General features: G+C 43.1%; 1 protein-coding gene across 1 annotated transcript in view; it reads left to right on the top strand.

Moving 5' to 3' along the window:
• Positions 1–349: 349 nt before the first annotated feature.
• Positions 350–27,691, top strand: part of LOC311138178 (neuroendocrine convertase 1-like) — a gene marked incomplete at both ends in the record, with an annotated part of 31,121 nt that continues 3,779 nt past the window's right edge. The window contains 11 exons of the mRNA XM_084172847.1: positions 350–538; positions 3,067–3,171; positions 3,629–3,751; positions 8,882–9,028; positions 11,003–11,079; positions 12,580–12,668; positions 14,323–14,495; positions 15,214–15,426; positions 15,575–15,675; positions 15,932–16,165; positions 26,026–26,183. Of these exons, the coding sequence (XP_084028973.1) occupies positions 350–538; positions 3,067–3,171; positions 3,629–3,751; positions 8,882–9,028; positions 11,003–11,079; positions 12,580–12,668; positions 14,323–14,495; positions 15,214–15,426; positions 15,575–15,675; positions 15,932–16,165; positions 26,026–26,183 (1,609 nt within the window). The remainder of the gene's footprint in view (positions 539–3,066; positions 3,172–3,628; positions 3,752–8,881; positions 9,029–11,002; positions 11,080–12,579; positions 12,669–14,322; positions 14,496–15,213; positions 15,427–15,574; positions 15,676–15,931; positions 16,166–26,025; positions 26,184–27,691) is intronic.

Below are 27,691 nucleotides of genomic sequence, written 5' to 3'. Positions count from 1 at the left end.
ATAACTTTCCCCTCTGACGCTCCTTCTCCCCGCCTGTCTCTCTCCGGACTCGAGCATAGACTCTATCCCAGCTATAGACTCGTTGACGTCAGAGAGCCTTTGTAATTTGACGTGTAAACATTCTCGTCCCCTTCCACTGTTTACCCTCCGCTTGCTTTCCTTGATGGTTCAATAAGGCAATAACGCCGTGAGAGGTCCTCTCATTCCCACCCAGCACTTTGAAGGAAAAAAGACACGAACTAAGTGGAACCAACAGAAATTGATTTATTTAATATTACTTACATTTTCGATTTGAATTGTTGTCTTGCATGCTTTCTAAGAGCATCAATCTAGTCGTATTTTCTCTGAGATGGAAATGAGATGTCGCCCAACAACCGTAATGTGGTGTGCTTTTGCCGTTCTCTTCTCCATCGCTCGTTCCGTGGATGCTTCATTCGGGGACAGACAGTATCTCAACGAATGGGCGGTGGAGATTCCAGGAGGACCGGACGCCGCCAGGTCCATCGCCAAAGAACTGGACTACAGACTAGTCCGCCAGGTAGGTTAGCGCCACAGTAACGCCCCGAGACCACGTTTATCCTCGAGTAGTATTGGAACTGTGTACTTCTCTCTTTACACTATCTTTCTGTGTTAGATTTGGCTCAGGGGATGTCCTTGTCTCGGTATCAGTAGCCTATTCAGCTTTGTTTTTTAAATTATTCATTTGGTTGTATAATACATAGCTGTTGAAAGCTGATGGAGGGCGCCACGGCAGCCTTGTTGCTGATGTTGTAGCCTACACAGCATCCTTACTGAACTTCTGCTTCAGCCAAGATGTAAAACACAACAACTATAGTGATTGGTGTATTCTGTCAATCATCTTCATAATTCTGGTCAGAGTGAGCAGGGAAATTCAATTGTGTAACCTATGAAATTTCCATTATTGGCTTTTTTACTTTATAATAAGTGAATTGATATCATCAATCAAAAACAAATAATTTAGTCTATCAGTGTATTTGGGCAAAAGATGGGGATCCAATCCATATTTTAAGACTTGTTCCTTTAAACAAGTTCATTTTGTACTGTATACAATAGTCCCCTTCTGTAAATATGTCTATCCTCAATGTTGTAATTGTCTACCCTGTCCAGAACAATAGGCCTATACACCCCCTGATGAGCTCTCTCTAGTCTACTCAGAGGAACCTAGCTCTCTGACTACACAGGTCAACAACCTGTGTTTCCATTCAGTCAAAGGGATGGGTATGATGCCATATCAGCATCATCAATATAATAGGCCTGAACTGTGGCTTAGAATAACATATAGGTTAGGCCTAAATTATTTATGCAATTTCAGTTCTTTTCTTTTCCCCCTTTTTTTTTTACACAGAAAATCAGGTGTTTCTATGTCCAACGGTTTTGTATATTTCAGTCTTCTGTGATGTATATAAATTGTAATATTGGGATGCAAACTCATAATTGAATACATTTCAACTCTATATTTGACATGGTACCTGTGGCTTCTTTTTTTTAAGCCCATAACCATTTGTGTGAGGTATATACTTTTCTTTCAAAGTAGATCTGTTTAAGAATACCAAGAGACACTCTGTGTGACCCTGATTTAAAAGGTTTTTAAAAATTACTGTATTATCTGTGATTGATTCATTATTTGCAAATTTGCACAATTTGTGTGATATTGTGACAAACACCTGTAGATTCAGTGGGTTCAGCTATGTTAACCTTGCTTTCTCAGGAAATTGCTGAACAAGGCCTGCTGTAAATACAGTCAGGTCCAATATTATTTGCACCCTTTATAAAGATGAGCAAAAAAGACTGTATAAAATATATAATACAAATACTGATCTATATTGTATTTAAAAAAAAAAGTGAAAATTATATTATTGTATACTAATACAATTGCTCAGAGAAAGAGATTTTGTTTAACGAGTAATTTAAAAAAATCTCCAAAAGATTATTGGCAACCATATTTTCAATACTCCAGCACAATCTCCTTGCGGGGATAACAACACTGAGCCTTTTTCTAAAAGGTTTTATGAGATTGGAGAACACATTGGGAGGGATCTTAGACCATTCCTCCATACAGAATCTTTCCAGATCCTTGATATCCTTAATATGCTCACAGGTTTTCAATGAGGTTCAAGTCCGGAGACTGAAATGGCCATTGCAAAATGTTGCGGTCAATTAACCATTTTTGTGGATTTTAATGTGTGCTTGAGGTTATTGTCTTACTGGAAAATCCACTTTCCGGCCAAGTTTCAGCCTCTTGGCAGAAGCAACCAGGGTTTTGGCTAAATGTCCTGGTGCTTGGTAAAGTTCATCATGCCAAGTAAAGTGCCAATGTTGTTTAGAAAACTCCAGCTGACATGGTCAGCTGACATGAGAATAAAGCTCTTTGGCCACGCACACCAGAAAACATAAGCATATGCAGAAAAGTACCTCATACCTTCTGTCAAATATGGATCTTTGATGTTATGGGTCTATTTTGCTTCCACTGGTCCTGGGGCCCTTGTTAAGGTCACCAGCATCATGAACTTCACCAAGTACCAGGACATTTTAGCCAAAAACCTGGTTGCCATTTTCTTTTGCATACAATATTATGTAGCTCAATATTTTGATTATTTATTTTATACAGTCTGTTTTGCTCATTTTATCAAGGGTACCAATAATTTTGGACCTGACTGTATAAGTAATAAGGAAACTGGCACGCCTATTGCTGTTGTGGTGGTATCTGCCTTCCAGTCACATAAATATAATAATATAATATCAACATCTTCTACCGATGTTTGAGAACGATCTAAGGTAGCCTATTGATTTAACAAGCTGTTCAATACATTCAAAGTGAGATGTCCTTACTGGTGTAATATGACCCAAGGTGCTTATATGGCGATGCCAAAGGAAAATGTCCATCCTGGATGGACAATTGGGTTATATTCTTAAATTCTATTCTATAATTAAGAATTGTTGCATTAATAATTACATTCAGTCCTATGGGGATTGACAGGAAGAGCTTAATGGTGTTACATCACTGCTATGAAATATTCAATAACCCACCACTCTCCTCGTCTGCAGATTGGGGCGCTAGAAAACCATTACTTGTTCAAACACCAGACTCATCCTAGCAGGACGAAACGAAGTGCCGATCACATCACCAAACGCCTGTCCGAGGATGATCGGGTAAATAATCCTATATCTGTAACATTGTCTATGGCTGTGTTTGAAATGGTACCCTATTTCCTATTCAGTGCTCTACTTTTGACCAAAACACTTGTGCGTGTGCATTAGCAACACAAACAAAATTACAGTATAAACATAAGTAAGGCATGGGTTCGAATCCAGCCCACTGGCCTTTGACTCTAGCCTGGGTGCCAGTCTGTTTCTCCTATCTTGCCAACTACTTATAGGATTGTCATGCCAACGACAATGCCTTGGCTTGACAACGACAACGACAATGGAGTAGACAAAAGCACAAACAGATCTGAGACCAGGCTACTTTGACTCATCCTCCCCTCTATCTTCCCATCTCTCCAACTGTATTATCGCTTGAATAAAGCTTAATAAATATGAAATGAATGGGACTGCCCCACCCCTTAAAAAAATGTTGATTGATTCTCTTATCTCGTTGGGTGTCTAGGTATCGTGGGCGGAGCAACAGTATGAGAAGCGGCGCAGTAAGCGGGCTTCGCTGGGATCATGCCGGGACTGTCCAGTGGACAAGCTGTTCGATGACCCCATGTGGAACCAGCAGTGGTACCTGGTATGTCCTAAAGAGCCCTTATCTCTCTCTTATCTCTGATATGTCACCAGTTGGTGACATATCAGTTTGGATATTAAGATTGGTCTATTAAGATTGTTTTTTGGTTGTTTGGTGGTCCATGTGGTGTTTTGGTTATTTGGGTTTTCATGGTGGCTAATAGCTGATGCCACAATGTTAGAATTCAAACCCTACATACACAGCAATCAAAAATGTGTTTTCTGACCCTAGGTTGGGTGTTTATGTTATTTATGGTTATTTGGTTGTCATGGTGGCCAATAGCTGGTGCCAGAATTGAAGTCCTACATAAACTACAGATTATGTGTTTTCTGACCCGACCATCAGTTCAGATCCGGCTGGTGTCTTCTGCTGCCTTCCGTTTGGCCTGATTCACAAACACAATCCTAGACTGGTCCCAGATCTGTTTGTGCTGTCTTGCCAATTTCTAATGGTCATAGTCATTAGGTATTGGCAAGACAGCACAAACAGATCTGGGACCAGGCTAACACAATCCCAGAGCCTTCTGAGATTCAGCTCTGGCAGGAATGGACAGCTCCCTAATGCTGAGTGTGTCACAGAGCGGAGACTTTGCCTTCACAACCCTTTTGGATGATGAGCTTGCAGGTCTTGTATTAGGGGGTTGAATATGTGTTGTGGGGTAGTTTATATCACAATTAGCATCTGTCAAAATGAAAGGAAAACGTTATATGTGTGAGGAATACTCTGTGTGTGTGTGTGTGTGTGTGTGTGTGTGTGTGTGTGTGTGTGTGTGTGTGTGTGTGTGTGTGTGTGTGTGTGTGTGTGTGTGTGTGTGTGTTCGTGCGTGCGTGCGCATGCGTTTCATAGCAAGAGAGGATGAGATAAATATCTTCAGCGATCATGCATGAATATGTGTGGGACACTTGAGAAATGTGAGACAATAGGTTTTTACTCTGTGATAAGCTAATTAATTAGTAATCATCCAAAATCCCAGCCGAAAGACCCATTTGTTTAATTGAACATGCTGGCCTGGTAGGAGATTGTAAGGGAACTCAACTTTCTCCAACCATAATCCAGTGGAACGGAATAGGCTGTCGCACATTAAGACCCAATTTAGCGGTTATTTTAGCCCATTCAAGCCAAGCCAGTGGATGATGGTGTCACAGCTGTGTCTTCCCTACCGGATACATTACAGACAGTACATCCACTTTGTCCTGTGTTTAGGATTAGGCTGACCCTACGGTAGTCCAATTGGACTCCTTTTATTCCATGTCATTAGTGATTGATGGATTACTTTCATAGGTTATGTTTTGATAGCTTCCAATAATAGCATTTTTGCTATTTTTGGAGAGAACAGTTTGTAAGGGTTGATTTAAAGTATTTGGTCATTTATTAAAAGCATTGGCCGTGTCCGAATATCCGTACTTGCGTCCTAAATAGTAGGCCGTTTGGGTATGCGAAAATATAACATTTTATGTGAAATGTCAAAGATTGTGTTTGTTTATGTTTAGATGCCAGGATGTCATACTAATTTCGGCTTTTTATCTAGTGCAAATTTGCTACATGCTACTGAGGAAGATAATTGTATTTTCAGACCCACGTGGGTTTGACAATAGGCCTAGCTGATAATCAGCTGAGAATTAGACAAGGGGATGGGCTGTACCAAAATGAACGAATGGCGATAAACAAAGCAATTGGCATTAAATTATGCATTTTGGGTGAGCCTAGTATTTTGATATTTGTTGCTTACTGCATATATTTTTACTAAACAGTACATTCTAAGTAGTATGATTAGTACATAGTATGTCATTTTAGTAAGACATATTTCGGACACAGCCATTGAGTCATTATTTCTAATGTCTTTATTAGTTTTCCAGTCAACACCTGTTATCTCAAAGATAGGACGTGTGTGTATGTGTGTGTGTGTGTGATTGTCTAAGTTTACATGCGTCAGTGTGTGTATTTTATCTGCTCTTTCCATTTTCCCTGAACTTGATGATCTGAGTCACTCACTACAGGAAATAAGAAAATAAATCGAGATGGACCCTTTTTACCTATCTGGCCTGATGATCCTAATTGAATTGGTCATGAAGTGCTCATTTACTATATGTCAGTAAACGGGCATGGCTGACAAACACCTACACCCGCCCACTCACTTGTGACAGCACTCTGATTGGCCTAGGGTGGCCCTAGGGACTGTCAGTCAGGGACATCAAATAGGCAAGAAGCAACAAGAGATCAAGTATGTCAATGTTTTATTTCTTACATTTCTGCTATGACGGCTTTGTCTTTAGCCTCTACTTGACTATAGATAGGTAGATATAGAGAAAGAAAGAAAGAAAGAAAGAAAGAAAGAAAGAAAGAAAGAAAGAAAGAAAGAAAGAAAGAAAGAAAACAGTAGTAATAGCCAAGAAAATAGAGATGTGAGGGAGGGGTGTGTGGGAGGTCATAAAAGGAGGGATAGAGGAAGAGAGATAAAGCTAATGAGGGATAGCAGCAATGAGACGGTAGTTGAAGGGAGGATAGAGTGATAGTGAGAGGAAAGGAGGGAAAAAGGAGTACGTAGAGAGGTAGAGGGATGGAGGGAGGGATGAAGAAGAGGATGTGGACAGAGGTATGGAGGAACTGATGGATAGCAGAAATGAAGGGAGGTTGGAGTTAGGGGCAGAAGGCAGTGAGGGAGAAAGACTAAATTGATAGAGGGGGGGATGGAGAGAGTGATGTGGAGATAGGAAAGACGGAGGGAGAGATAGAGACTGCGTGTAGGGAGAGTGTCTCTTTGTCTCCTAGGAGTGTGTGACTGCCTGATAAAGGAATCAAAGGAGTGACTCATAATAGATTGAGATTCCTCCCTCCGTCATGGGATGTGTGTGTGTGTGTGTGTGTGTTTGTGTGTGTGCGTGCATGTGTGTCATGCGTGCGTGCATGCTGATCTCAGGTCTCAGTTTGTGCACATAAGCGTGTGGATGCTGATGTGTTGGTTTACCGCAAGTGTCCATTCTGAATGTATATTTGTGCGTGCGAGCTGGGCTATTTGGAGACCACAGGTTATGTGCCAGTCAATAGATGAGTCATCCAATAAGATACCAAGACAGAGGAGCTACAGAAGAGGAGCTACAGAAGAGGAGCTACAGAAGAGGAGCTACAGAAGAGGAGCTACAGAAGAGGAACTACAAAAGAGGAACTACAAAAGAGGAACTACAGAAGAGGAACTACAGAAGAGGAACTACAAAAGAGGAGCTACAGAAGAGGCACTACAGAAGAGAAGCTACAGAAGAGGAGCTACACAAGAGGAGCTACAGAAGAGGAACTACAGAAGAGGAGCTACACAAGAGGAGCTACAGAAGAGGAGCTACAGAAGAGGAACTACAGAAGAGGAGCTACAGAAGAGGACGACAGAAGAGGAGCTACAGAAGAGGAGCTACAGAAGAGGAACTACAGAAGAGGAGCTACAGAAGAGGAGCTACAGAAGAGGAACTACAGAAGAGGAGCTACAGAAGAAGAACTACAGAAGAGGAGCTACAGAAGAGGAACTACAGAAGAGGAACTACAAAAGAGGAACTACAGAAGAGGAGCTACAGAAGAGGAGCTACAGAAGAGGAACTACAGAAGAGGAGCTACAGAAGAGGAGCTACAGAAGAGGAGCTACAGAAGAGGAACTACAGAAGCTTGAGTTCTGATATCTCCGATATTCTACCACATTCATACGTTTTGGTAATTTGATAGGATATCTACAATGGGGAAATGTCATATATTTCACTGTTTTGTCAACCGTCCCTGTTGTAGAAACGTATGGTGTGGCATCTGTGTGGATGGATGAATAGGATGGTTTTAAAGATAATTCAAAACAGAGACGGTCTCCCACAACCACCCCCATCCCTTCACTTCTTCCAGTAGCCAGGGAGAAACAGAGAAAGGGGGAGCTGAAGAGGAGAGAGAGAGGGTAGATCGGTGAGAGAGAGAGGAGAAATGGGAAAGAAACGGAGCAAGAGGGAGAAACAGAAAGACAGGGTCCAAAAGAGAGAGCAAGAAGAAGGAGAGACGGGGGAGAGAGGGAGCAAGAGAGAAGATAAAAAGAGGGAGAGAGAGAAAGGAGAAGAGGAGAAAAGGAGAAAGGGAGCAGAAAGAGGGAACAAGAGATGAAAAAGAGGAAAGGAGTAAAGGATAAAAGAGAGAGAGAGAGGGTGGTGTTCCGCAGTGTCTTTGCATAATGTGGGAGCAGAGCAGCTCCAAAATGTTCCTAGTCTTTTTTTGTCCTGTCTCCTGCTCTGAATCATCACATCTGCCCTCAGGGAGGACTGCTGCTAGCACGGCACTGCTGCACTCTTTCTACCCACTGATTAGCCAATTAACACTAGTTGGGCACCCCACACATATACACACACATTACATGCATTAAAGGGACCACTGATTATTAGATAGAGGCTTGGTAGAGGTGATAGAGGCCTTGCACTATGACACATAATCATGACATATTATCATTTTATTACACATCGCAAGATTCGCAACCGTAGCACGGTCTTCAGTGAACCACTTATATAAATAATTTTGTTCTGGGCTGAAATATTAGCCTGAACACTCTACATAACAAGGTTTTCTTATGCCTACCGTAAGTGGTCAAGAGAGCCAGGACAAAGAAAGCAACAAGTTGATAATTAATTGATAAAGGTCAATGTGGGACATGACTGTCTCCATTAGCGAAGATGGAGCTAGCGTAGCCAGACGGCCATCTTAGGTTGACCTTTCTCCATTATTTTCATGATATTTGATTTTCACAGATGCAATTTAGGTGAGGTACCTCATTCCTTAAATGGTAAAATGCACTTTTTTCCAGTTTCAGTGACTCTGTCAACAAAAACATATAGTATAGGTGTGCTACTTCCTGTGTGTAAATCCAGTGCCAATGTCATGCATATGTCAATGAGCTTATAAGCTCTATGAACACTGTATGTATGCTTTATGAATAGGGTTCTATAGTTCAACAAATGTAATGAAAACCACTCTCTCTCCTTCTCTTCCAGCTTATATGACCTCAATGTATGCTTTAATGCTATATGTACTGTATACATGATTTAATTACAAATAACTAAAACTACTCTCTTTCCTCCTCCTCCTCCTCCTCCTCCTCCTCCTCCCCTGTGTCGGCCATCCCAGCAAGACACTCGGACGTCATCCTCCCTGCCCAAGCTGGACCTCCACGTGATTCCCGTGTGGAAGAAAGGGATCACAGGGAAAGGAGTGGTCATCACCGTGCTGGACGACGGTCTGGAGTGGAACCACACCGACATCTACCCCAACTACGTAAGACCGCATTTCCATGGCAACAGGCATCACTAAGGGAGAGCGTTCCCATAGCAACATTGGTGACACTTACACAGCCATTCATGAAGCACTAATAAGCAGTAATAAATTGCAGTATGATAGGTGGTGATGACGGTTGGAAGCATGCAGAGACTATAGAACTGGAAATCAATAATAGGTGGAATTATTATGGTCCTGGATTATTTTGTAGTGGTTGTGTTGACAGGGACTACAGTATAGTTGGCTTGAAAAGCACAAAGTTGTCTTTAGCATTTATCAAGGTTTTTTCCTTAGGCTAAAGTTCGTAGTGAAGAAGTCTTAGCTAGTGACTATAGTTTGCACATTTTGTAATTGTTTCTGTTCAAGCTGCAAATAATCAACATTTAGACCGTCATGCCTCATTGCAGGTGAGACGAAGGTTTTAAACAATTTTTGGTCAGCTAGTTTTTAATAATGAACCAAAGCTTGTCAGACAGTCATGTTGGCACATTTCTCAAATCTTGAGATGAGAGGAAATCTGAATGGATTAGAAAAATCACATCTGCGTTTTGAAGGCAAACAGTTATTTCTCTATGAGACACCAGGCATTCGGAGACAGCTATAGGGTCTTTCTAGAGAGAGAGAGAGAGAGAGAGAGAGAGAGAGAGAGAGAGAGAGAGAGAGAGAGAGAGAGAGAGAGAGAGAGAGAGAGAGAGAGAGAGAGAGAGAGAGAGAGAGAGAGAGAGAGAGAGAGAGAGAGAGAGAGAGAGAGAGAGAGAGAGAGAGAGAGAGAGAGAGAGAGAGAGAGAGAGAGAGAGAGAGAGAGAGAGAGAGAGAATAACAACAAGGCTGATAGAATGGACTCTGACTATAATTAGCACGACTGTGATTAATCAAAGGGACTTAATCAAGCGAGACGCTCATCCATCCTCACTCAAACAAAAGTAGGTAGGTAGGTTTGGGGAAGATGGATGGGCGTATACCTCAAACCGACTAGCGATCCAAAGGTTGCGTGTTCGAGTCGTGTAAGGGACAACTATGCATTTTAGGTAACCCTTCCCCTAAACCTTTTCTTAACCTTAACCTAATTCTCCAAACATTTTATGTAAATTCTCCTAACCTTTGACGTTTAGTTCTCTTAACATTTTACGTTCATTATCCCAACCTTTGTCGTTAGTTCTTCTAAGCACCAACCTAAATTCTCCCCATAATTCTCCTTTGTTGCTATAATAAAACAAGCAACCCGGTCTCAGAGAAAGACGTATAATACTATACGTCCTTCAAGATGTGGCTACTATACATTAGGGCAGGGGTACTCAACTCTTACCCTACGAGGTCCGGAACCTGCTGGTTTTCTGTTCTACCTGATAATTAATTGCATCCACCTGGTGTCCCAGGTCTAAATCAGTCCCTGATTAGAGGGAAACAATAAAAAAAACTGTTGAACGGCTTCAAGGTCCAGAATTGAGTTTGAGGGTTATACGTCGTTCTAATTCGAATGATATTGTTTGACCACTATTTTTTTCGTAATGTTACCTAACGTAATGTAATATATCATACTAAATGGAGGGAACAATGTACATATGAAATCCTACGAATTGCCCTGAGACTAGGTTGAAAAGTTAATTTGAATGAATTAGATGCATTCCAAATGTATGGATAAAATTGTGTGTGGTACAGACACTCAGCTTTACTACAGATGATAATGACACATCTTATTCAGTTTCTCCAAACTTGTAGCAATAAACCTTTCAGACGAAGACATATTGACAAATGTTCTACATTCCCCTTTCTCAAAACGAATGGTTTTGTTTCAGCCCTAAATAATTTCCTCCCTCGTCCTCTTGTCTGGTGTTCAACCATCCATGTAATTTACAGTCCCTCTCAGTGACAGTAGGTTGGTTCTCGGTCCAGTCACCTAAGTGGGTTAAGTGGGTTGACAGATTGGGTTCTGGACCGTATGGTGATTTTCCCCTCTCTCTCTTTCTTCTCCAGGACGCAGCAGCCAGCTACGATTTCAATGACAACGACCCTGACCCCTTCCCCAGATACGACTCCACCAATGAGAACAAGTAAATTGTCTATTTATTTTAGGGATATACCTGCTATCATGTCTTTTTGTGACATATGGGAGAAGTGTGTAGCATTTTTCACACACATTTGTCTCTTTTCAAATCATAATTTGTATATTCATTATTTACATGCATAGGTCTATTACTTATGTGGGCTATGTAGCATAGTAGCCAATCAAAATTATCATGACATCCAGTACTAATGTAGAATACATGTTCCTTATTGATCGGGTCCCATGCAGTCTGGTGACCACTATAAAACCCATGTAATCCTGTTCCTAGTTACAGCATCCTCACTGTCTATTACACAACTAGATAATAAGGGGAGCAGCCAGCTATCCCGCTTACAGTAACACCCGAACACACACAGGTCACACCGGCTGGAAATGGGCATATCTGGCACACACAGATGTTCCAACTGGAGCTGTTGATGTAACAACAGTCATATTGATAAGGTTTCTCGTTGATTCCCAAGCAATCTATAGATTTATAATTTGTCTACATTTAACGTAAAATACAGTATTTATTGTAGTACCTACAGATTGTAGGCTGGGAGCTATATATGTTGGACTGTAGGTTAGTGTTTGGGTCAGTAAAAGAAGTGGGCCAGAATGACACTCAGGCTATCGACTAAATCTTTCCAGTCTATCTCCCATTGTGCTTGTTAGCGTAAGCTTGTGGTAGATCCCATAGATGTAGAATTACAGAATTACAGATAGTAGAATTATAGTAATTCTATTTCTATGTGTATATCCAACCATAGCAACTCAAAGCAGTCCATTTTACCTCTGACAAAATGCCACCGTCGGAATCTGAGGGAGAGAGAGAAAATGTTAAAAGCACACAGAAAACCTCTTACTAAAACCCTCTCAATGGTTCAATGCTCTCTCGCTCTCTCTATCTCTCTCTCTCTCTTGTCTCACAGACAATACCTGTAAATGATGACTCACTCTATGCCAGCTGTGAGGGTTACACAAACACACACACACACTCAGCCCCCCTCCCCACCCATGTTAGTGCACTCTTTTGTTGTCAATGTACTCTGGTCACACTGTATAATTTAGACTCTAGCAGCAGGCTGTTTATTGTCTCCTATAAGCATGCCAAACGACATGAAACCAAAGGGCCTTCCATTTTTGGTTGACAAGATTCTCCCTCAATATCAATATTTTCAATGGCAAGCACATAATTAGATGAAGAATCTTACATAACCACATGGAAACTAATCGAGGGACACTGGCACTCTTTCAGAGGTTTTATGGTGGATCCAATCTGTTTTTGAGATTTTAAAGTTTACTGTAAGCAATATTGAGATTTACTATAAACCAGTTTGCAAAGGTTCCAGATCAGACTGGTTTATTCGGAATTCACTGCTACATGTATATGAAATTAGAACACAGAATATTAGAAATGAGAATTTTGTCAGTTAGGGCCAGTTTGTAAAGAAAAAAGCAGTTATGTTTAGTTGTAAGTGTGTGTTCTGTTTCTGTATGTACTCAGGCATGGAACCAGGTGTGCCGGTGAGATCGCCATGCAGGCAGATAACAATAAATGTGGAGTCGGGGTGGCGTACAACTCCAAGGTTGGAGGTAAGAGATGTAACTAGCAATGTGCATGAGGTTGGAGGTAAGAGATGTAACTAGCAATGTGCATGCCTTGCCCACCTGATGATCTCTCTTTTTCTGCCATCTATTTCTGTGTTTGAGGGGTGCAAAATCCCCTTGTCACTTAAATATCACTAGATTAATTGCTTGAGTTTTACTCTGGCGACTCCTTCCCACTCTTGCTTGTGCCATTAGTTTTTTTCTGTTAACGTAACAACCACGGAAACGTTTGTAATGGCGTGTCAAACAATCTCCAGTAAAGGCTGAAATGGGCTCTATGGAATACATTGGCCTTCCGTTGCACCTATAAGAACGTTAACGCTTCGTCGGGATTTAACGCGCCATCTCAACACTTACATCACAAGAAAGAGAAGGAAGATTTTTTGTACAATTGATGAAAAGTAATGATTTAATACATATGAATTTATTACAAATTAGATGTGCTGAAATGAAAGCAACTTCCGAAAAATAACACTCAGATTATAGTGATATTATGTCTGATCTCGCAAACAATGTAAAGTACAGTATGTACAGATAGGGGTTATCTAGAGCCAAGCGTTTTGATTTTAAATCATGTGGGTATCCTTCTCTTATGTAAGAGAATATGACAACAACAGTAGTGAATGAATCATTCATGAGGCAGTCTAGACAGCACAGGTGAGCGCAGGTAGGCCTAGACAGAGCACGTGTTTGGTGGTTGCAGGCAACTTGCAGTTCTGTTCAACTCCTTTATATGAATTTATTAATGTGTGCAAATACACCCAGTGAGGCAAATGAGGCAGATATAATTTTCTTTATTTTATCACAAAGTATTACAAAAATACCTGATATACTAAGAAAATGTATACATGACTGCATAATAAGAATAAATTGTGACATTTTACAATAAATTGAATACCCGAATTCCCACCAAAATGCCTCAATTTATTTATTATTTGTCCGTAGTATAATTCAGGCAATATCTGAGGGATTAAAACAATTCTAAAAGTTTGGAGTATCTTCATTCATTGTCCAACTGTTTCATTTAGAATAGCATTTTAACAATTTCAAAGACTGTTGCTAATGTAACGCAAGCACACTTGTGTGTGTATGTGTGTGTGTGTGTGTGTGTGTGTGTGTGTGTGTGTGTGTGCCTGTTATCGAACGTGAGCCAGATAGCATATGATAGCAATATGTGTAGAATTACAGGAAATTAGCTTTAAAACTGCACATTTTTCTCTTAACCTCAGGAATTACTTTTAGAATAGCATTATAAAACGGGTAAAAATTCTATATATATTTTTTTTTCAATGGGGGTGGGGGCCCCCCAGAGGTTGGTGCTCCGGGGCCCCAAATGCTGTAATCCGGCCCTGTGTGCGTACCTTGTTTGTGTGACCCAGACAACAGCTGGAAGATGTCCTGGTGGCGGCCTACTTTTTTGAGCGGATGATTACGCAATACCACTTAACCAAATGACTGAGCAACAATTGGGCATCTGTTCCTCACTGGGGCTAAAACATAGCCAGAGAGGAGGCAAATCATATGTAATATTAAAATGAGAAAATCTATTTGGGGGCACAAGACCACTCTACTTGCGAAGTATGACTTAAAACATTTCAACTACAGTCAAATAACTATTTGCATCATGTTGACCCTGCAGGGATCCGCATGTTGGACGGTATCGTGACGGACGCCATCGAGGCCAGTTCTATTGGCTTCAACCCAGACCATGTGGACATCTACAGTGCCAGCTGGGGACCCAATGACGATGGCAAGACGGTGGAGGGCCCCGGTCGCCTGGCGTCAAAGGCCTTTGAGTACGGCATCCAGAAGGTAACACACCACAGTCCTCTCTTTTTTACCCCCTCAAAAAACAGCATCACATGAATCAACATCATGTTATTCTGTTGTGTCACCAAGTTCATATTCATTGTAAAATTGACCGTTCAACAAACAGCACTCAACACATAATGACTTTTATTTATAAATAAGGTTCAGAAAGGAAACACCATTTATTAGAAAAGATGAACATTAGAATACATTAGGACTTGGCAATTGGCTCTATAGCTCACTGCCAGAGCAAAGTGTCAAACATAATAAAATAACTACAGGCAGTGAGCACAGTATGCCATACCAATCACGCTGCAGGAAGAAAAACAAAACCAAACAGGTGGAGGCTGTGGTAGTGGTGGGTAGCAAGAACAAGCAAACGCATACTAGCAGTAGCAGAAAGCAGGAGCAAAGCATGTGTTCAGAACCCGGTCAGCTTAAATAGAATGCCATATTAAGGTAGGAAGTGTTATTAACTTCTGATTGGTGCAATCTCAGCTGATAAATATACACAGGTTTCCCTTCTGAACCGGCTTCGCTTTATAGCTCAAATGATTATTACATCATGATTATTCCACTTTTACCCACAAAGCAGTCAAAACAAATGGCCTATCTAAATACATTGAAATTGGGTAAAAAGGGAAGATAGACAAGGGATCTAAGCTAAAGGCTACTAAAAACAAACTTAACACTAACTCCTCACCCGTCTCCTTCCCCTCAGGGCCGCGGCGGGAAGGGCTCCATCTTTGTGTGGGCATCGGGGAACGGGGGCCGCCAGGGGGACAACTGCGACTGTGACGGCTACACGGACAGCATCTACACGATCTCCATCAGCAGTGCCTCCCAGCAGGGCCTGTCTCCCTGGTACGCTGAGAAGTGCTCCTCCACCCTGGCCACCGCTTACAGCAGCGGAGACTACACCGACCAGAGAATAGTGAGTAAAAGTGACCCCCACACCACACCACTGGATAGTGGAGATTTGTATTGTGTTATGTTTTGTTATGTTACATTGTTTTTTTAACTTGACTTAACTTTTATTTACTGTAACTGTGGTTTCTTTGTTTACTTCTGTGTCCCTGCAGACCAGTGCTGATTTGCATAATGAATGCACCGAGACACACACGGGAACCTCCGCCTCCGCCCCACTGGCTGCTGGGATATTTGCCCTGGCACTGGAACAGAAGTAAGGCAACAATCTTGACATAAACAATGTCAATGGAATATGTGTATAGGACTTCCTTTCGTAATGAAATATGTGTTTAGGACTTCCTGTCATAATGAAATATGTGTATAGGACTTCCTTTCGTAATGAAATATGTGTATAGGACTTCCTTTCGTAATGAAATATGTGTTTAGGACTTCCTGTCATAATGAAATATGTGTTTAGGACTTCCTGTCTGACTTCTTATTTGTCCATCCCCACTAACCCCTCCCCCCAGCCCTGAGCTGACGTGGAGGGATCTGCAGCACTTGGTGGTGTGGACTTCTGAGTTCGACCCGCTGGCCAACAACCCCGGCTGGAAGAGGAACGGGGCAGGCCTGATGGTCAACAGTCGTTTTGGATTCGGCCTGCTCAACGCTAAGGCCCTGGTGGACCTGGCCGACCCGGCCACCTGGAAGCACGTCCCCGAGAAGAAGCAGTGCATCATCAGGGACGACTCCTTCCAGCCCAGGTACAAATACACTGCAGTAGTCTAGTAGATCAGAAACATCTAATCCTCCTGACATAACATACTGTTCAGTTTAGACTAATTCTGGTGGGAAAGCAAACTTCTAGTGTACCAGTAATTCCATTATGGACAGAGTCCCGTGTCCTAAGATGTCCTTGTGTTTTGGCTCTTCTATTGACGCAGATCAAGAGCTCAATGATTAGACGCTATCTGCAGTTTGACTACGGAACATATGGAACAATATAACAACAGTCAAATGAAAGCTAGAGATTTGTGTTGGCTCAAGTGTGTTTTTGTGTATTTCATGTTTATGTGTATGTGCATACGTGCACATGGTCCGTAATGGTAGGAAAGCTGGGATTCCAGCTTAGATTTCTGTAACGGAGGGCTCAAACAATCTTTGGAGCAATCTTCTATTTGCTAAATCACTTTAGGTTTTTAGGCTTTAGGAAAGCTAAGGCTAGCTGGTAATATTGCAAAGCCAACATTTATCTCCAGACTAAATCTGTTCCGGAGGAAGGGATTTTTTTATCTGAGCAGATGTTTTGTTTACCTTCCTTTCGGATTAACTGCCTCAGGATATGTACAATAGGTTAGCCAGCAGGGCTAGGCTAGGCTACATCATCCAAATTACCTTCATCTTAAAGGATAGGTTTGGTATTTTAGAACTTACAGTTATATGGTTCCTTACCTGACAGTAGTTTACAGGCCAGGAGAGATTGTATTTCATGGTTAGGATTTCCTTATACAGCCACTACTAGCCTCCGCTATCCCAAAAAATCTATGGGAGAGATGAGGACAACTGCACAATGTTCAAAATTTAAATGCCAAATCAACTGATATCAACTCAATGATTTGGTCACCTTTACATTTTTTAAAGGTCCAATGCAGCCATTTTTATCTCAATATCAAATAATTTCTGAGTAACAATTAAGTACCTTACTGTGATTGTTTTCAATTAAAACAAAAATAGCTTCTTAGCAAAGAGCAATTTATCATACAATAATTTTGCTAGGACTGTCTGGGAGTGGTCTGAGTGGGGAGGGAGAACTGCAAACTAGCTGTTATTGTCAGAGAGGTTTGGAACTCTCTTTCTTATTGGTCTATTAACTAATTTACCGCCTGGTGATATCACCAGACAGGCCAAAACTCCATCCCACCAAAACAGGCAGAAAGTTCAGGCGGTCTTTTCAAACAGCTCTTACAATAAAAGGGCAATATCATAACTTTCACAATTTCACAGTATTATTCCAACCTCAGTGTGGAAATATATATAAAACACAGGAAAATCATGTTTTTGACTGCTGTCACGTTGTATAATGATAGAAGACAGGCGCAGGAATACGTGATAGGGTTTTTTATTTCTCTACCCAACATAAGGTACGTCATGAAAAACGACAGGGACGAAGCCCAAAACAAACACGTATATATACAGTGGGGGGAAAAAGTATTTAGTCAGCCACCAATTGTGCAAGTTCTCCCACTTAAAAAGATGAGAGAGGCCTGTAATTTTCATCATAGGTACACGTCAACTATGACAGACAAAATGAGGAAAAAAATCCAGAAAATCACATTGTAGGATTTTTAATGAATTTATTTGCAAATTATGGTGTGATTTTCCTACAATGTGATTTTCCGGATTTTTTTTCTTCTCAATTTGTCTGTCATAGTTGACATGTGTACCTATGATGAAAATTACAGGCCTCTCTCATCTTTTTAAGTGGGAGAACTTGCACAATTGGTGGCTGACTAAATACTTTTTTCCCCCACTGTATAACACAGGGATGTAACCCAAACAAAAGAGCGAGGTGTAAACCTATAAATAATAAACGGGACGAGACCCCTAGTAACAAGTGCACAATTACACGGTATGTAAACCGTAATACAATGTACAGTAACATGTAGCACGAAAGCCAATACAACAGAGCACAGGTACTCACGAGACCAGCGGACATGGGACAATAATCGACAAGGACAATGGTGAACAGAGGGCACATATATACACATACTAATCAGGGGGAATGGGAACCAGGTGTGCGTATTGAGACAAGACAGTCCGGGGTTGGTGGTAATGATCCAGGTCAGTGACGCCTAGAAGGCCGGTGACGTAGACCTCCGAAGCTGGTGAACGGAATGAGCAGCAGTACCGGGGGGATCCGTGACAATATCCTGTTCCTTGTGCCAACGTACGGCCCACTGGAGACAAGTGTGTGCAGCGTTCCAGATCTCCTCAGCGCGCCGAAACCACTCGTCCACCGCACGGGCCTTGGTCTGGCTCGGATGCCAAGGTGCCAGGGCCGGCTGATAGCCCAACACGCACTGGAAAGGAGTGAGGTTAGTGGAAAAGTGGCGGAGGGAATTCTGCGCATACTCAGCCCAAGGTAGAAAATCCGCCCACTTCCCCGGCCGGTCCTGACAGTAACACGTCAGGAACATGCCCACTTCCTGATTGATCCTCTCCACCTGCTCATTAGCTTGAGGATGGTACCTGGAGGTGAGACTGACAGTGACCCCCAGGCGTTCCATGAATGCTTTCCATACGTGTGAGGTGAACTGAGGGCCACGGTCTGACACAATGTCCTCCGGGATCCCGTAGTGAAGACGTGCGTAAAAAGAGCTTCCGCGGTTTGCATGGCCGACGGGAGCCCAGGCGGAGGAAGGAGGCGACAAGCTTTGGAAAACCGGTCCACAATGACGAGAACGGTGGTGTTCCCCTGGGAGGGGGGAAGGTCAGTGACAAAGTCCACCGAGAGGTGAGACCAGGGTCGTTGTGGAACCGGCAGGGAAAGGAGCTTTCCATAAGGGAGGTGTCTGGGTGTCTTTGACTGGGCACAGATGGAGCAGGAAGAGACATAAACCCGAACATCCCTAGCCAAGGTGGGTCACCAGTACTTCTCAGTCAGGCAGGCGATGGTACGGCCTATCCCAGGATGACCCGACACAGGCGCCGTGTGCCCCCAGGAAAGGAGGCGGTCCTGCACACCCGTGGGCAGGTAGGCGCGGTTCTCTGGGCACTGTGCAGGTGCAGGTTCCATACGCAGGGCCTGCCGTATGTCGGCGTCCATGTCCCACACCACTGTCGCGATGATACGGAATGGAGGGATGATGGGGGTTTCCTCTCCCTGCCTCTCCTCTGCGTCATAGAGGCGAGACAGGGCGTCCGCCTATAAGAAAGTGTGAATTGGAACCTGGTGAAGAATAGAGCCCCTGGCCTGTCTCGTGTTTAGCCTCTTCTCTGCCCTGATATAATCCAGGTTGCGGTGGTCCGTCCACACCAGGAAAGGGTGTTTGGACCCCTCCAGCCAGTGCCTCCACGCCTTCAGAGCCTTCTTGACTGCCACGAGTTCCCGGTCCCCTACGTCGTATTTCCTCTGGGCGGGGCTCAGCTGCTTGGAGTAGAAGGCGCAGAGCCGCAGTTTTGGAGGGGTTCCGGAGGGGAGTGAGGGGTCGGGATGTGCCCCTCACTCCACTCCGGAATATACTTTATTTAAAGCTAAACAAAGCCGGGCTGGTCCATGGAGCAACTGCCTGCCCTGACCCGGAGCTCTCCTTTTGTTCAGACAAAATGGATAGTCATGCTTATACAACATACATAGTTACTCCATTATATTAACATGATTAACATCCTTCGGTGTCACATGTTGTTTTACTCACGAGGGCTACGTGCGCATCTCTAAATGGGGCCTCTGTCACTTATCTCATTATATTGGTGGCATGACTCAAAGAATTATATACATACGTATGTTAAAGAACAATCACACTCTGTATTGACTATATTCACTATCCAGGCATGCATCTGGAGTACAAAGTATCAATCATGTTCATTCTGTTTTACCCTTATCATTTCCTAACACATTATAAAACATATCAATTAATACTTAAACATGGTTTACACATGTCATGTCCATAACATACGTTTAAGCCTTTCCAAACAGCCATCCTCCCAGGACCCTGAGCCACTATGGTTTTTCCTTGTGACTATGTGCATGTGGCTATGTGTGTCAAGTCATCAGCGCAAACAAGTGACAACACTAGTTCCATTGTTACTCCAATCTCCACACAGCTACAACGAGAAGTTTTATCTCCGTCACGTGTCATTGACATACCCAGACCAGCTGCAGGGAGTTAAGAGGGAACCATTCTTATCAGAAGCACAGCATTTGCACTAAAGAAATGTCCCTGCTCTGTTTTAACCCTTTAATTGGTTCTTAATCCATAAACATTTAAGGCATATAGGCGTTTCATTCTACAACATATGTACTAGAAAATCATCCATATATTCCCCCCTTTGGGACTTTCTAAGTCCCAACCAATAAAACTAAAGTTAACATCAAATGAGTGTAAGCATGTGCATATACTTATTCTTAGCCTTGCCATTTGTGATTTCATTTTATAAGAATATATATTCAGACCAATGTATCTTCCTTATTGTCTGACCCATCACGATGAGGACGAGGTGCACAGTCAGGTACTGGGTACAAATCCGGAAGGTTTCCCTCTAAGCTGACCTCCAATTGTTGCTGTTGAGCTTTGTAACCATGACAGGCCCATCCACCCCCAGGGACAACACCATACAGACATTCAGGATTCCCAAATGGGCAGTCCATTGGTCCTCCTTTAATATTGCAGGGCTTTCCATATTAATTAACGTACTGTCCTGGAGCTCCCTGAACAGGGTGGATTTCTTTGGGTGGATTATTAACAATTGTCTGTGCAGTCATTTGCTTTACTGTGGTTTGGACCAAAAGTGATTTCAACAAAAGGCAGTACACAACAAAAGACCATTCCCAATACTACAAGTGCTATGCCTATCATGATTGCCATTTTTGTAAACATTGCTCCCCACTTTCCTAAAGTTAAGTCCATCCAATCCCAAGTGTGAGCGTCATGCCCGGCATTGTCCTTATCTTCTTTTCGTAGTCCTTTGAGCTTATTCATTGCTTCAGTGAATGAACCATCCAGAGCAGTATTATTGGGAAAGAAGGTACAACATTCATCCCCAAACATAACACAAGCTCCACCTTTTTCTGCCAACAGCCAGTTTAAAGCCTGCCTATTCTGCCTGTCATTCTACTTGTAGCCTGTACTTGCTCTCCCAGAGCTGTTAACGCACAGTCTGTGTAATTAATAAACCTTTGTTGTATTATAGTAAATATAATTGATCCATTCTAGGTTTTTGTTAGGCGATATCCAGACAAATATTGATTCAAATCCTGCTTTAATTTCATATCTTGCCTTATATTCATTTGGAATTCCTCTAGGCTGACCTATTGAACCCAAATATACTTTGGGGTCATGTTCATATGCTCTTTGTCAGATTTTTCTGATATAACTACTTCCTGAAGCATTTGTACTCTAGCACATATTCCCATCCATCCTTTAGGCAAAGTGGCTCTAATTCGTTGTTCTCCACATACCCAAAAGAAATCTGCCACTGCCACCGATTGCTCCTCATAAAGAGAGATCAGTGGCAGTGATAGTGTTTGCTTCTCGCATTCCCCAGGGTCACCAGGCCCTCCATTAGTAACTATCACTCCAGTGCTTGACCCTGCCGCCTGATAGATTGCTCTTTGAGTGTCTGCATTCCAAGACATATCGTTATTTAGGTGCCATGTGGTCTCACATTTTCCCATAAATTCTCCCAAATCATGTTCCCCATTTGTTTAGTTATAGCATTCATACTTCTGCTCATAATCTATTCGATATTTCTCTGGTGTTTCCATTTTTCTTGGTTCTATTCTGACATCAAATGTTTTACACCACTCCCCCTATCCTGACTGATTATAGTATTTGTGGTGGTCAGGACTTCCTAAGAAGGATAAGCATTCTGCAGGGCAATAGGGTCTCTCTGATCTTTTGAGGTGACAGAAGTTTCGTTTAAAGTCAGCACAGTCCCTGTGGCTATGTGGACTTATTATTACCATCAGTTCCTTTAATGGGGAGGGGGAGCATACTAGACAATCCGTTTTCTTATTAATTACTTTAGCTGAATACTGTGCCCATCTGTACCAATCATTTTGTAATGCTCCCTCCCATAGTCTCCTTAGTTTTGTTGGTGCTTTCATTATTTCCGGTATTACTGCTGGGGCTGAGCAAGATCGTTTATTTTCCTGGTTTCCCCAATTAGTTAAAGATTCCCATACATTTTGAAAGAAACCAGTTGATTCTGTTGTTTCTAATTCTATCTTAATTGGTTTAGTTGTTACAATAATTGACGGTCCTTGGGTGATTGCCATGGTTGCATTGTCTGTCCCTATTTTTCTTTCCTGTCTAGGCTGACGTGTGGAATTAGGAGTAATATCAATCGTTGTTATATTGTTCCCTTCTGACCATTTAGTGCTGACTATTTCCAAAACATATTTTGCATCATTCTCTTGTGTCAACTCCTCTAAGGTAATTTCCCAAGTAGTGTTTCCCTTGTCAATTTCTATTTTACAGCCATATTCATCCCAGATTGCTTCTCCCATTGTTTGATGATTAGCCCACCCACAAATTGATCGTTCTGGCAGAGGTTTGATCCTCCGTATTGAAAAGGATCTTTGAGTTTCTGTAGCTGTCATTTCTTGGCCTGGAATATAAATACTAGTTCGAGCTGTTTCCAATGGTACCTGTTTTTTTTATTCTATTTGTTATTCTAGCTTCAGGGGCCAATTCCTTAAGTACTGGTGAGATCATAAGATGTTTGGCTTGTTTTATATCCATTATTTTTACATATCTATTTCCTACAAGTTTTCCATTTTTATTTATTTTTGGCTTAACTTCCACACAATGATTTTTTTGGCATTTTATTTTAAACTTCTATCTGACATCTACCTAGTTTAGGTCAGCCTGTGTACAATATTTGGTCTCTGTTCACAACAGATACTCTTCCTGGCTCAGTAAGGCTATCTCTAGAATAATGTATAGTTGTGGGCAGACTCACTACCATCTTTCCTAGGTTAACTGCTATTAGTGTCAGAGCAATTCCACAGCTCTTCAGTTGTTGGGGATCATAATAGGGCAGAGAAGTCAATTGTGGGAAAGTCACCTTCCTCAATGGCAGGGGAGTCACTTTCTTCAATGGCGGGGAAGTCACTCTCCATTGCCTGGGGGATCGCTTGTGCTTGGGGCATCTGCCATAGCAGGTATCCTATCAGCAGTATTCCCCACCTCATCAGGCCCCATCTCCTGACTCTCTGGATTATCAGGAGGGAGTGCCTGCTGGCCTTCGATGTTGGTGCTAAGGCTCATGCTTGCTTCTTCTTCTTCTTGGACTCCGCCTGGTGCCTCGACATCCTCAGCTCCCTCATGGCTCGCCGGTGGCAGGCCGGTTCCCTTCGAGACCCTGGTGCAGTGATTCAGATGGTACCACGTTGTACTTCCTTCCACCTGTATCGCCGTGGGCGTTGCTCGGATCACCATGTATGGTCCTTCTCTCCTGGGCTCGTTCCACTTTCTACGAAACACTCAGATGTAAACTTGGTCTCCTGGAATCACCGGTCCTGGCTCCTCTGGTCCGGGTTCCGGTTCTCGCCTTTTTTCCTGGAGATAGATCACTTTACAGTGAGGGAAAAAAGTATTAGCATGTATCTTTTGCCATTCACCTTTTTTATCATATCTACATAGTCCATGACTAGGTGTCAAAATGGTCCCTCTGGGACAGGTATGTGACCTATGGGCGTAGTTATTCCTTTTCGTACATTGTTTTGTGCACACACTTGACATTTTGTTAGTGCTTCATCTACATTTGCCTGTAGGTATGGTGACCAGTATCCCTGTTTTTAAATTTTCCTTTTCACTTCCCCCCTTGCGCAATGGTCAAAACCATGTGCAGCAGTTATCAGTAGATTGAGCAACATAGTGGGTGCTACTATGGTTCCTTCATGAGACCTCCATAATCCTGTCACATCTTTGGTGGCCCCTCTTTGGTGCCACATTGTTTGTTCATAAGGTCCTGCCCTTTCCTGCATCCTAATTATGTTATCTGGTTGCGGTATAGACTCAATAATGACCATTGGTGCCATTAACACTGGGATGGTGCATTTAGATGCCTTCTTGGCAGCTTCATCAATCGTATTGTTTCCTTTGATTATAAGTCAATTTCCTTTCTTATGCGCCTGACACTTTATTATTGGCTATTTTGTGGGGTACATTTTTTGCCGTCATTAATTTTTCAATCTGCTCGTGGTGTTGTATGGGTGTACCATCACTTTTCCTAAACCCTCGTTGTTTCCAGACATAAAAACTATGAAATAACACATATGGAATCATGTAGTAAACAAAAAGGCGTAAAACAAATCAAAATATATTTTTTATTTGAGATTCTTCAAATAGCCACCCTTTGCCTTGATGACAGCTTTACACATTCTTGGCATTCTCTCAACCAGCTTCATGAGGTACTCACCTAAAATGCAGTTCAATTAACAGGTGTGCCTTCTTAAAAGTTAATTTGTGGAATTTCTTTCCTTCTTAATGCGTTTGAGCCAATCAGTTGTGTTGTGACAAGGTAGGGGGGGTATACAGAAGATAGCCTTATTTGGTAAAATACCAAGTCCATATTATGGCAAGAACAGCTCAAATAAGCAAAGAAAACGACAGTCCATCATTACTTTAAGACATGAAGGTCAGTCAATACGGAACATTTCAAGAACTTTGAAAGTCTCTTCAAGTGCAGTCTCAAATGATAGTCCCACTAACCCCAAACCAGATGGGATGGCGTATCGCTGCAGAATGCTGTGGTAGCCATGCTGGTTAAGTGTGCCTTGAATTCTAAATAAATCACAGACAGTGTCACCAGCAAAGCACTCCCACACCGTAACACCTCCTCCTCCATGCTTTACGGTGGGAAGTACACATGTGGAGATCATCCGTTCACCCACACCGCGTCTCACAAAGACACGGCGGTTGGAACCAAAAATCTCCAATTTGGACTCCAGACCAAAGGACAAATTTCCACCGGTCTAATGTCCATTGCTCGTGTTTCTTGGCCCAAGCAAGTCTCTTCTTCATATTGGTGTCCTTTAGTAGTGGTTTCTTTGCAGCAATTCGACCATGAAGGCCTGATTCACACAGTCCCCTCTGAACAGTTGATGTTGAGATTTGTCTGTGACTTGAACTCTGTGAAGCATTTATTTGGGCTGCAATTTCTGAGGCTGGTAACTCTAATGAACTTATCCTCTGCAGCAGAGGTAACTCTGGGTCTTCATTTCCTGTGGTGGTCCTCATGAGAGCCAGTTTCGTCATAGTGCTTGATGTTTTTTGAGACTGCACTTGAAGAAACTTTAAAAGTTCTTGAAATGTTCCGTATTGACTGACCTTCATGTCTTAAAGTAATGATGGACTGTCGTTTCTCTTTGCTTATTTGAGCTGTTCTTGCCATAATATGGACTTGGTATTTTACCAAATTAGGCTATCTTTTGTATACCCCCCCTACCTTGTCACAACACAACTGATTGGCTCAAACACATTAAGAAGGAAAGAAATTCCACAAATTAACTTTTAAGAAGGCACACCTGTTAATTGAACTGCATTCCAGGTGAGTACCTCATGAAGCTGGTTGAGAGAATGCCAAGAGTGTGCAAAGCTGTCATCAAGGCAAAGGGTGGCTATTTGAAGAATCTCAAATATAAAATATATTGTGATTTGTGTAACACTTTTTTAGTTACTACATGATTCCATATGTGTTATTTCATAGTTTTGATGTCTTCACTATTATTCTACAATGTAGAAAATAGTCAAAATAAAGAAAAACCCTTGAATGAGTAGGTGTGTCCAAACTTTTGAATGGTACTGTATGTTAAACTGAAGTTGTTTGGTTTGGTATGTTGTGCTGTGCTGTGCTGCAACCACAGTACTGATTTCTCTGTGCTGTGTCTTTCTGCCAGAGCATTGAAAGCAGCAGGGGAGATCACCATTGAGATCCCCACCAAGGCCTGCGCCGGCCAGGAAAACGCTGTCCTCTCACTGGAGCACGTGCAAGTGGAGGCCAGCATCGAGTACACCAGGAGAGGAGACCTACACATCACACTCACTTCCCCATCAGGTTCGTTAGACACGCACATGCACGCACACAATATCTCTCTCTCTCTCTATATATATATATATATACTACCGTTCAAAAGTTTGGGGTCACTTAGAAATGTCCTTGTTTTTGAAAGAAAAGCAATTTTTTTGTCCGGTAAAATAACATTGTCACGATCGTCAAAAGGAGTAGACCAAGGCGCAGCGTGATATGCGTACATCTTCTTTAATAGTGTACTTTTCCAACACAATACAATAACAAAACAACAAACGATACGTGAAGTCCTCGGTTAACAAAACACAAACCTACACGGAACAAGATCCCACGAATAACAAGTGCACACAAGGCTGCCTAAGTATGGTTCCCAATCAGAGACAACAAGCAACAGCTGATTCTCGTTGCCTCTGATTGAGAACCACCCCGGCCAACACAGAAACACATAACCTAGAACATACCATAGAAACACGAAACATAGACTCTACACAACGAAACTAACACCCTGGCTCAACATACAAGAGTCCCCAGAGCCAGGGCGTGACAGTACCCCCCCCCCCCCAAAGGCGCGGACTGTGACCGCGGCAACATAAACCCAACAGGGGAGGGGCCGGGTGGGCATTCCTCCTCGGAGGCGGATCCGGCTCCGGGCGTGACCACCACCCTCTAACAAACCCCCCGTAGCGCCCCTGGTCTGGTCTGGCCCCGCTGGCTGGAGCTGGACTGGACATCGGTGGAGCGGATTGCTTAGGCTCCGGTGTGGAGCAGCTGACCGGTACCTGACCAGGCACCGGTGAAACGGGCACGGGCTGTGCCGGACTGACGACGCGCACCACAGGCTTGGTGCGGGGAGCAGGATTGGGCCGGACCGGGCTGGCGACGCGCACCACAGGCTTGGTGCGGGGAGCAGGAACAGGCCGGACCGGACTGACAACGCGCACCATTGGCTTGGTGCAGGGAGCAGGAATGGGCCGGACCGGGCTGACGAAGCGCACCATTGGCTTGGTGCGGGGAGCAGGAACGGGCCGGGCCGGGCTGGCGACGTGCACCATAGGCTTGGTGCGGGGAGCAGGAACCGTCCGGGCCGGGCTGGCGACGTGCACCATTTGCTTGGTGCGAGGGGCAGGAACAGGCCGGGCCGGGCTGGCGACGCGCACCATTGGCTTGGTGCGAGAGGCAGGAACAGGCCGGACCGGGCTGTGGAGACGGACTGGAGGTCTGGAGCGAAGAGCTGACACAACCCGTCCTGGCTGAATGCCTATTTTTACACACTCTGTGTGAGGTATCAGCACAGGACGTACAGGGCTGTGTACTCGCACTGGCACTACAGCATGTGACACTGGCGCAGGATATCCGGGACCGAGGAGGGGTACTGGAGGCCACGAGCGTTGAGCCGGCACACTCCGTCCTGGCTGCATGCCCACCTTAGCACGACACGTGCATGGTGCTCGCACAGGACGTACCGGACTGTGCCGGACCACTCGCGGCACAGTACGCAGCTCCGCATACCTCGGAACCTGCCCAGTCTCACACTG

The sequence above is a fragment of the Coregonus lavaretus genome (assembly GCF_964263955.1).
Source record: "Coregonus lavaretus genome assembly, chromosome: 12".
Lineage (NCBI taxonomy): Eukaryota > Metazoa > Chordata > Actinopteri > Salmoniformes > Salmonidae > Coregonus > Coregonus lavaretus.
Note: the sequence above shows the minus strand (reverse complement) of the source record. Positions and strands in the feature narration are given on the sequence as shown.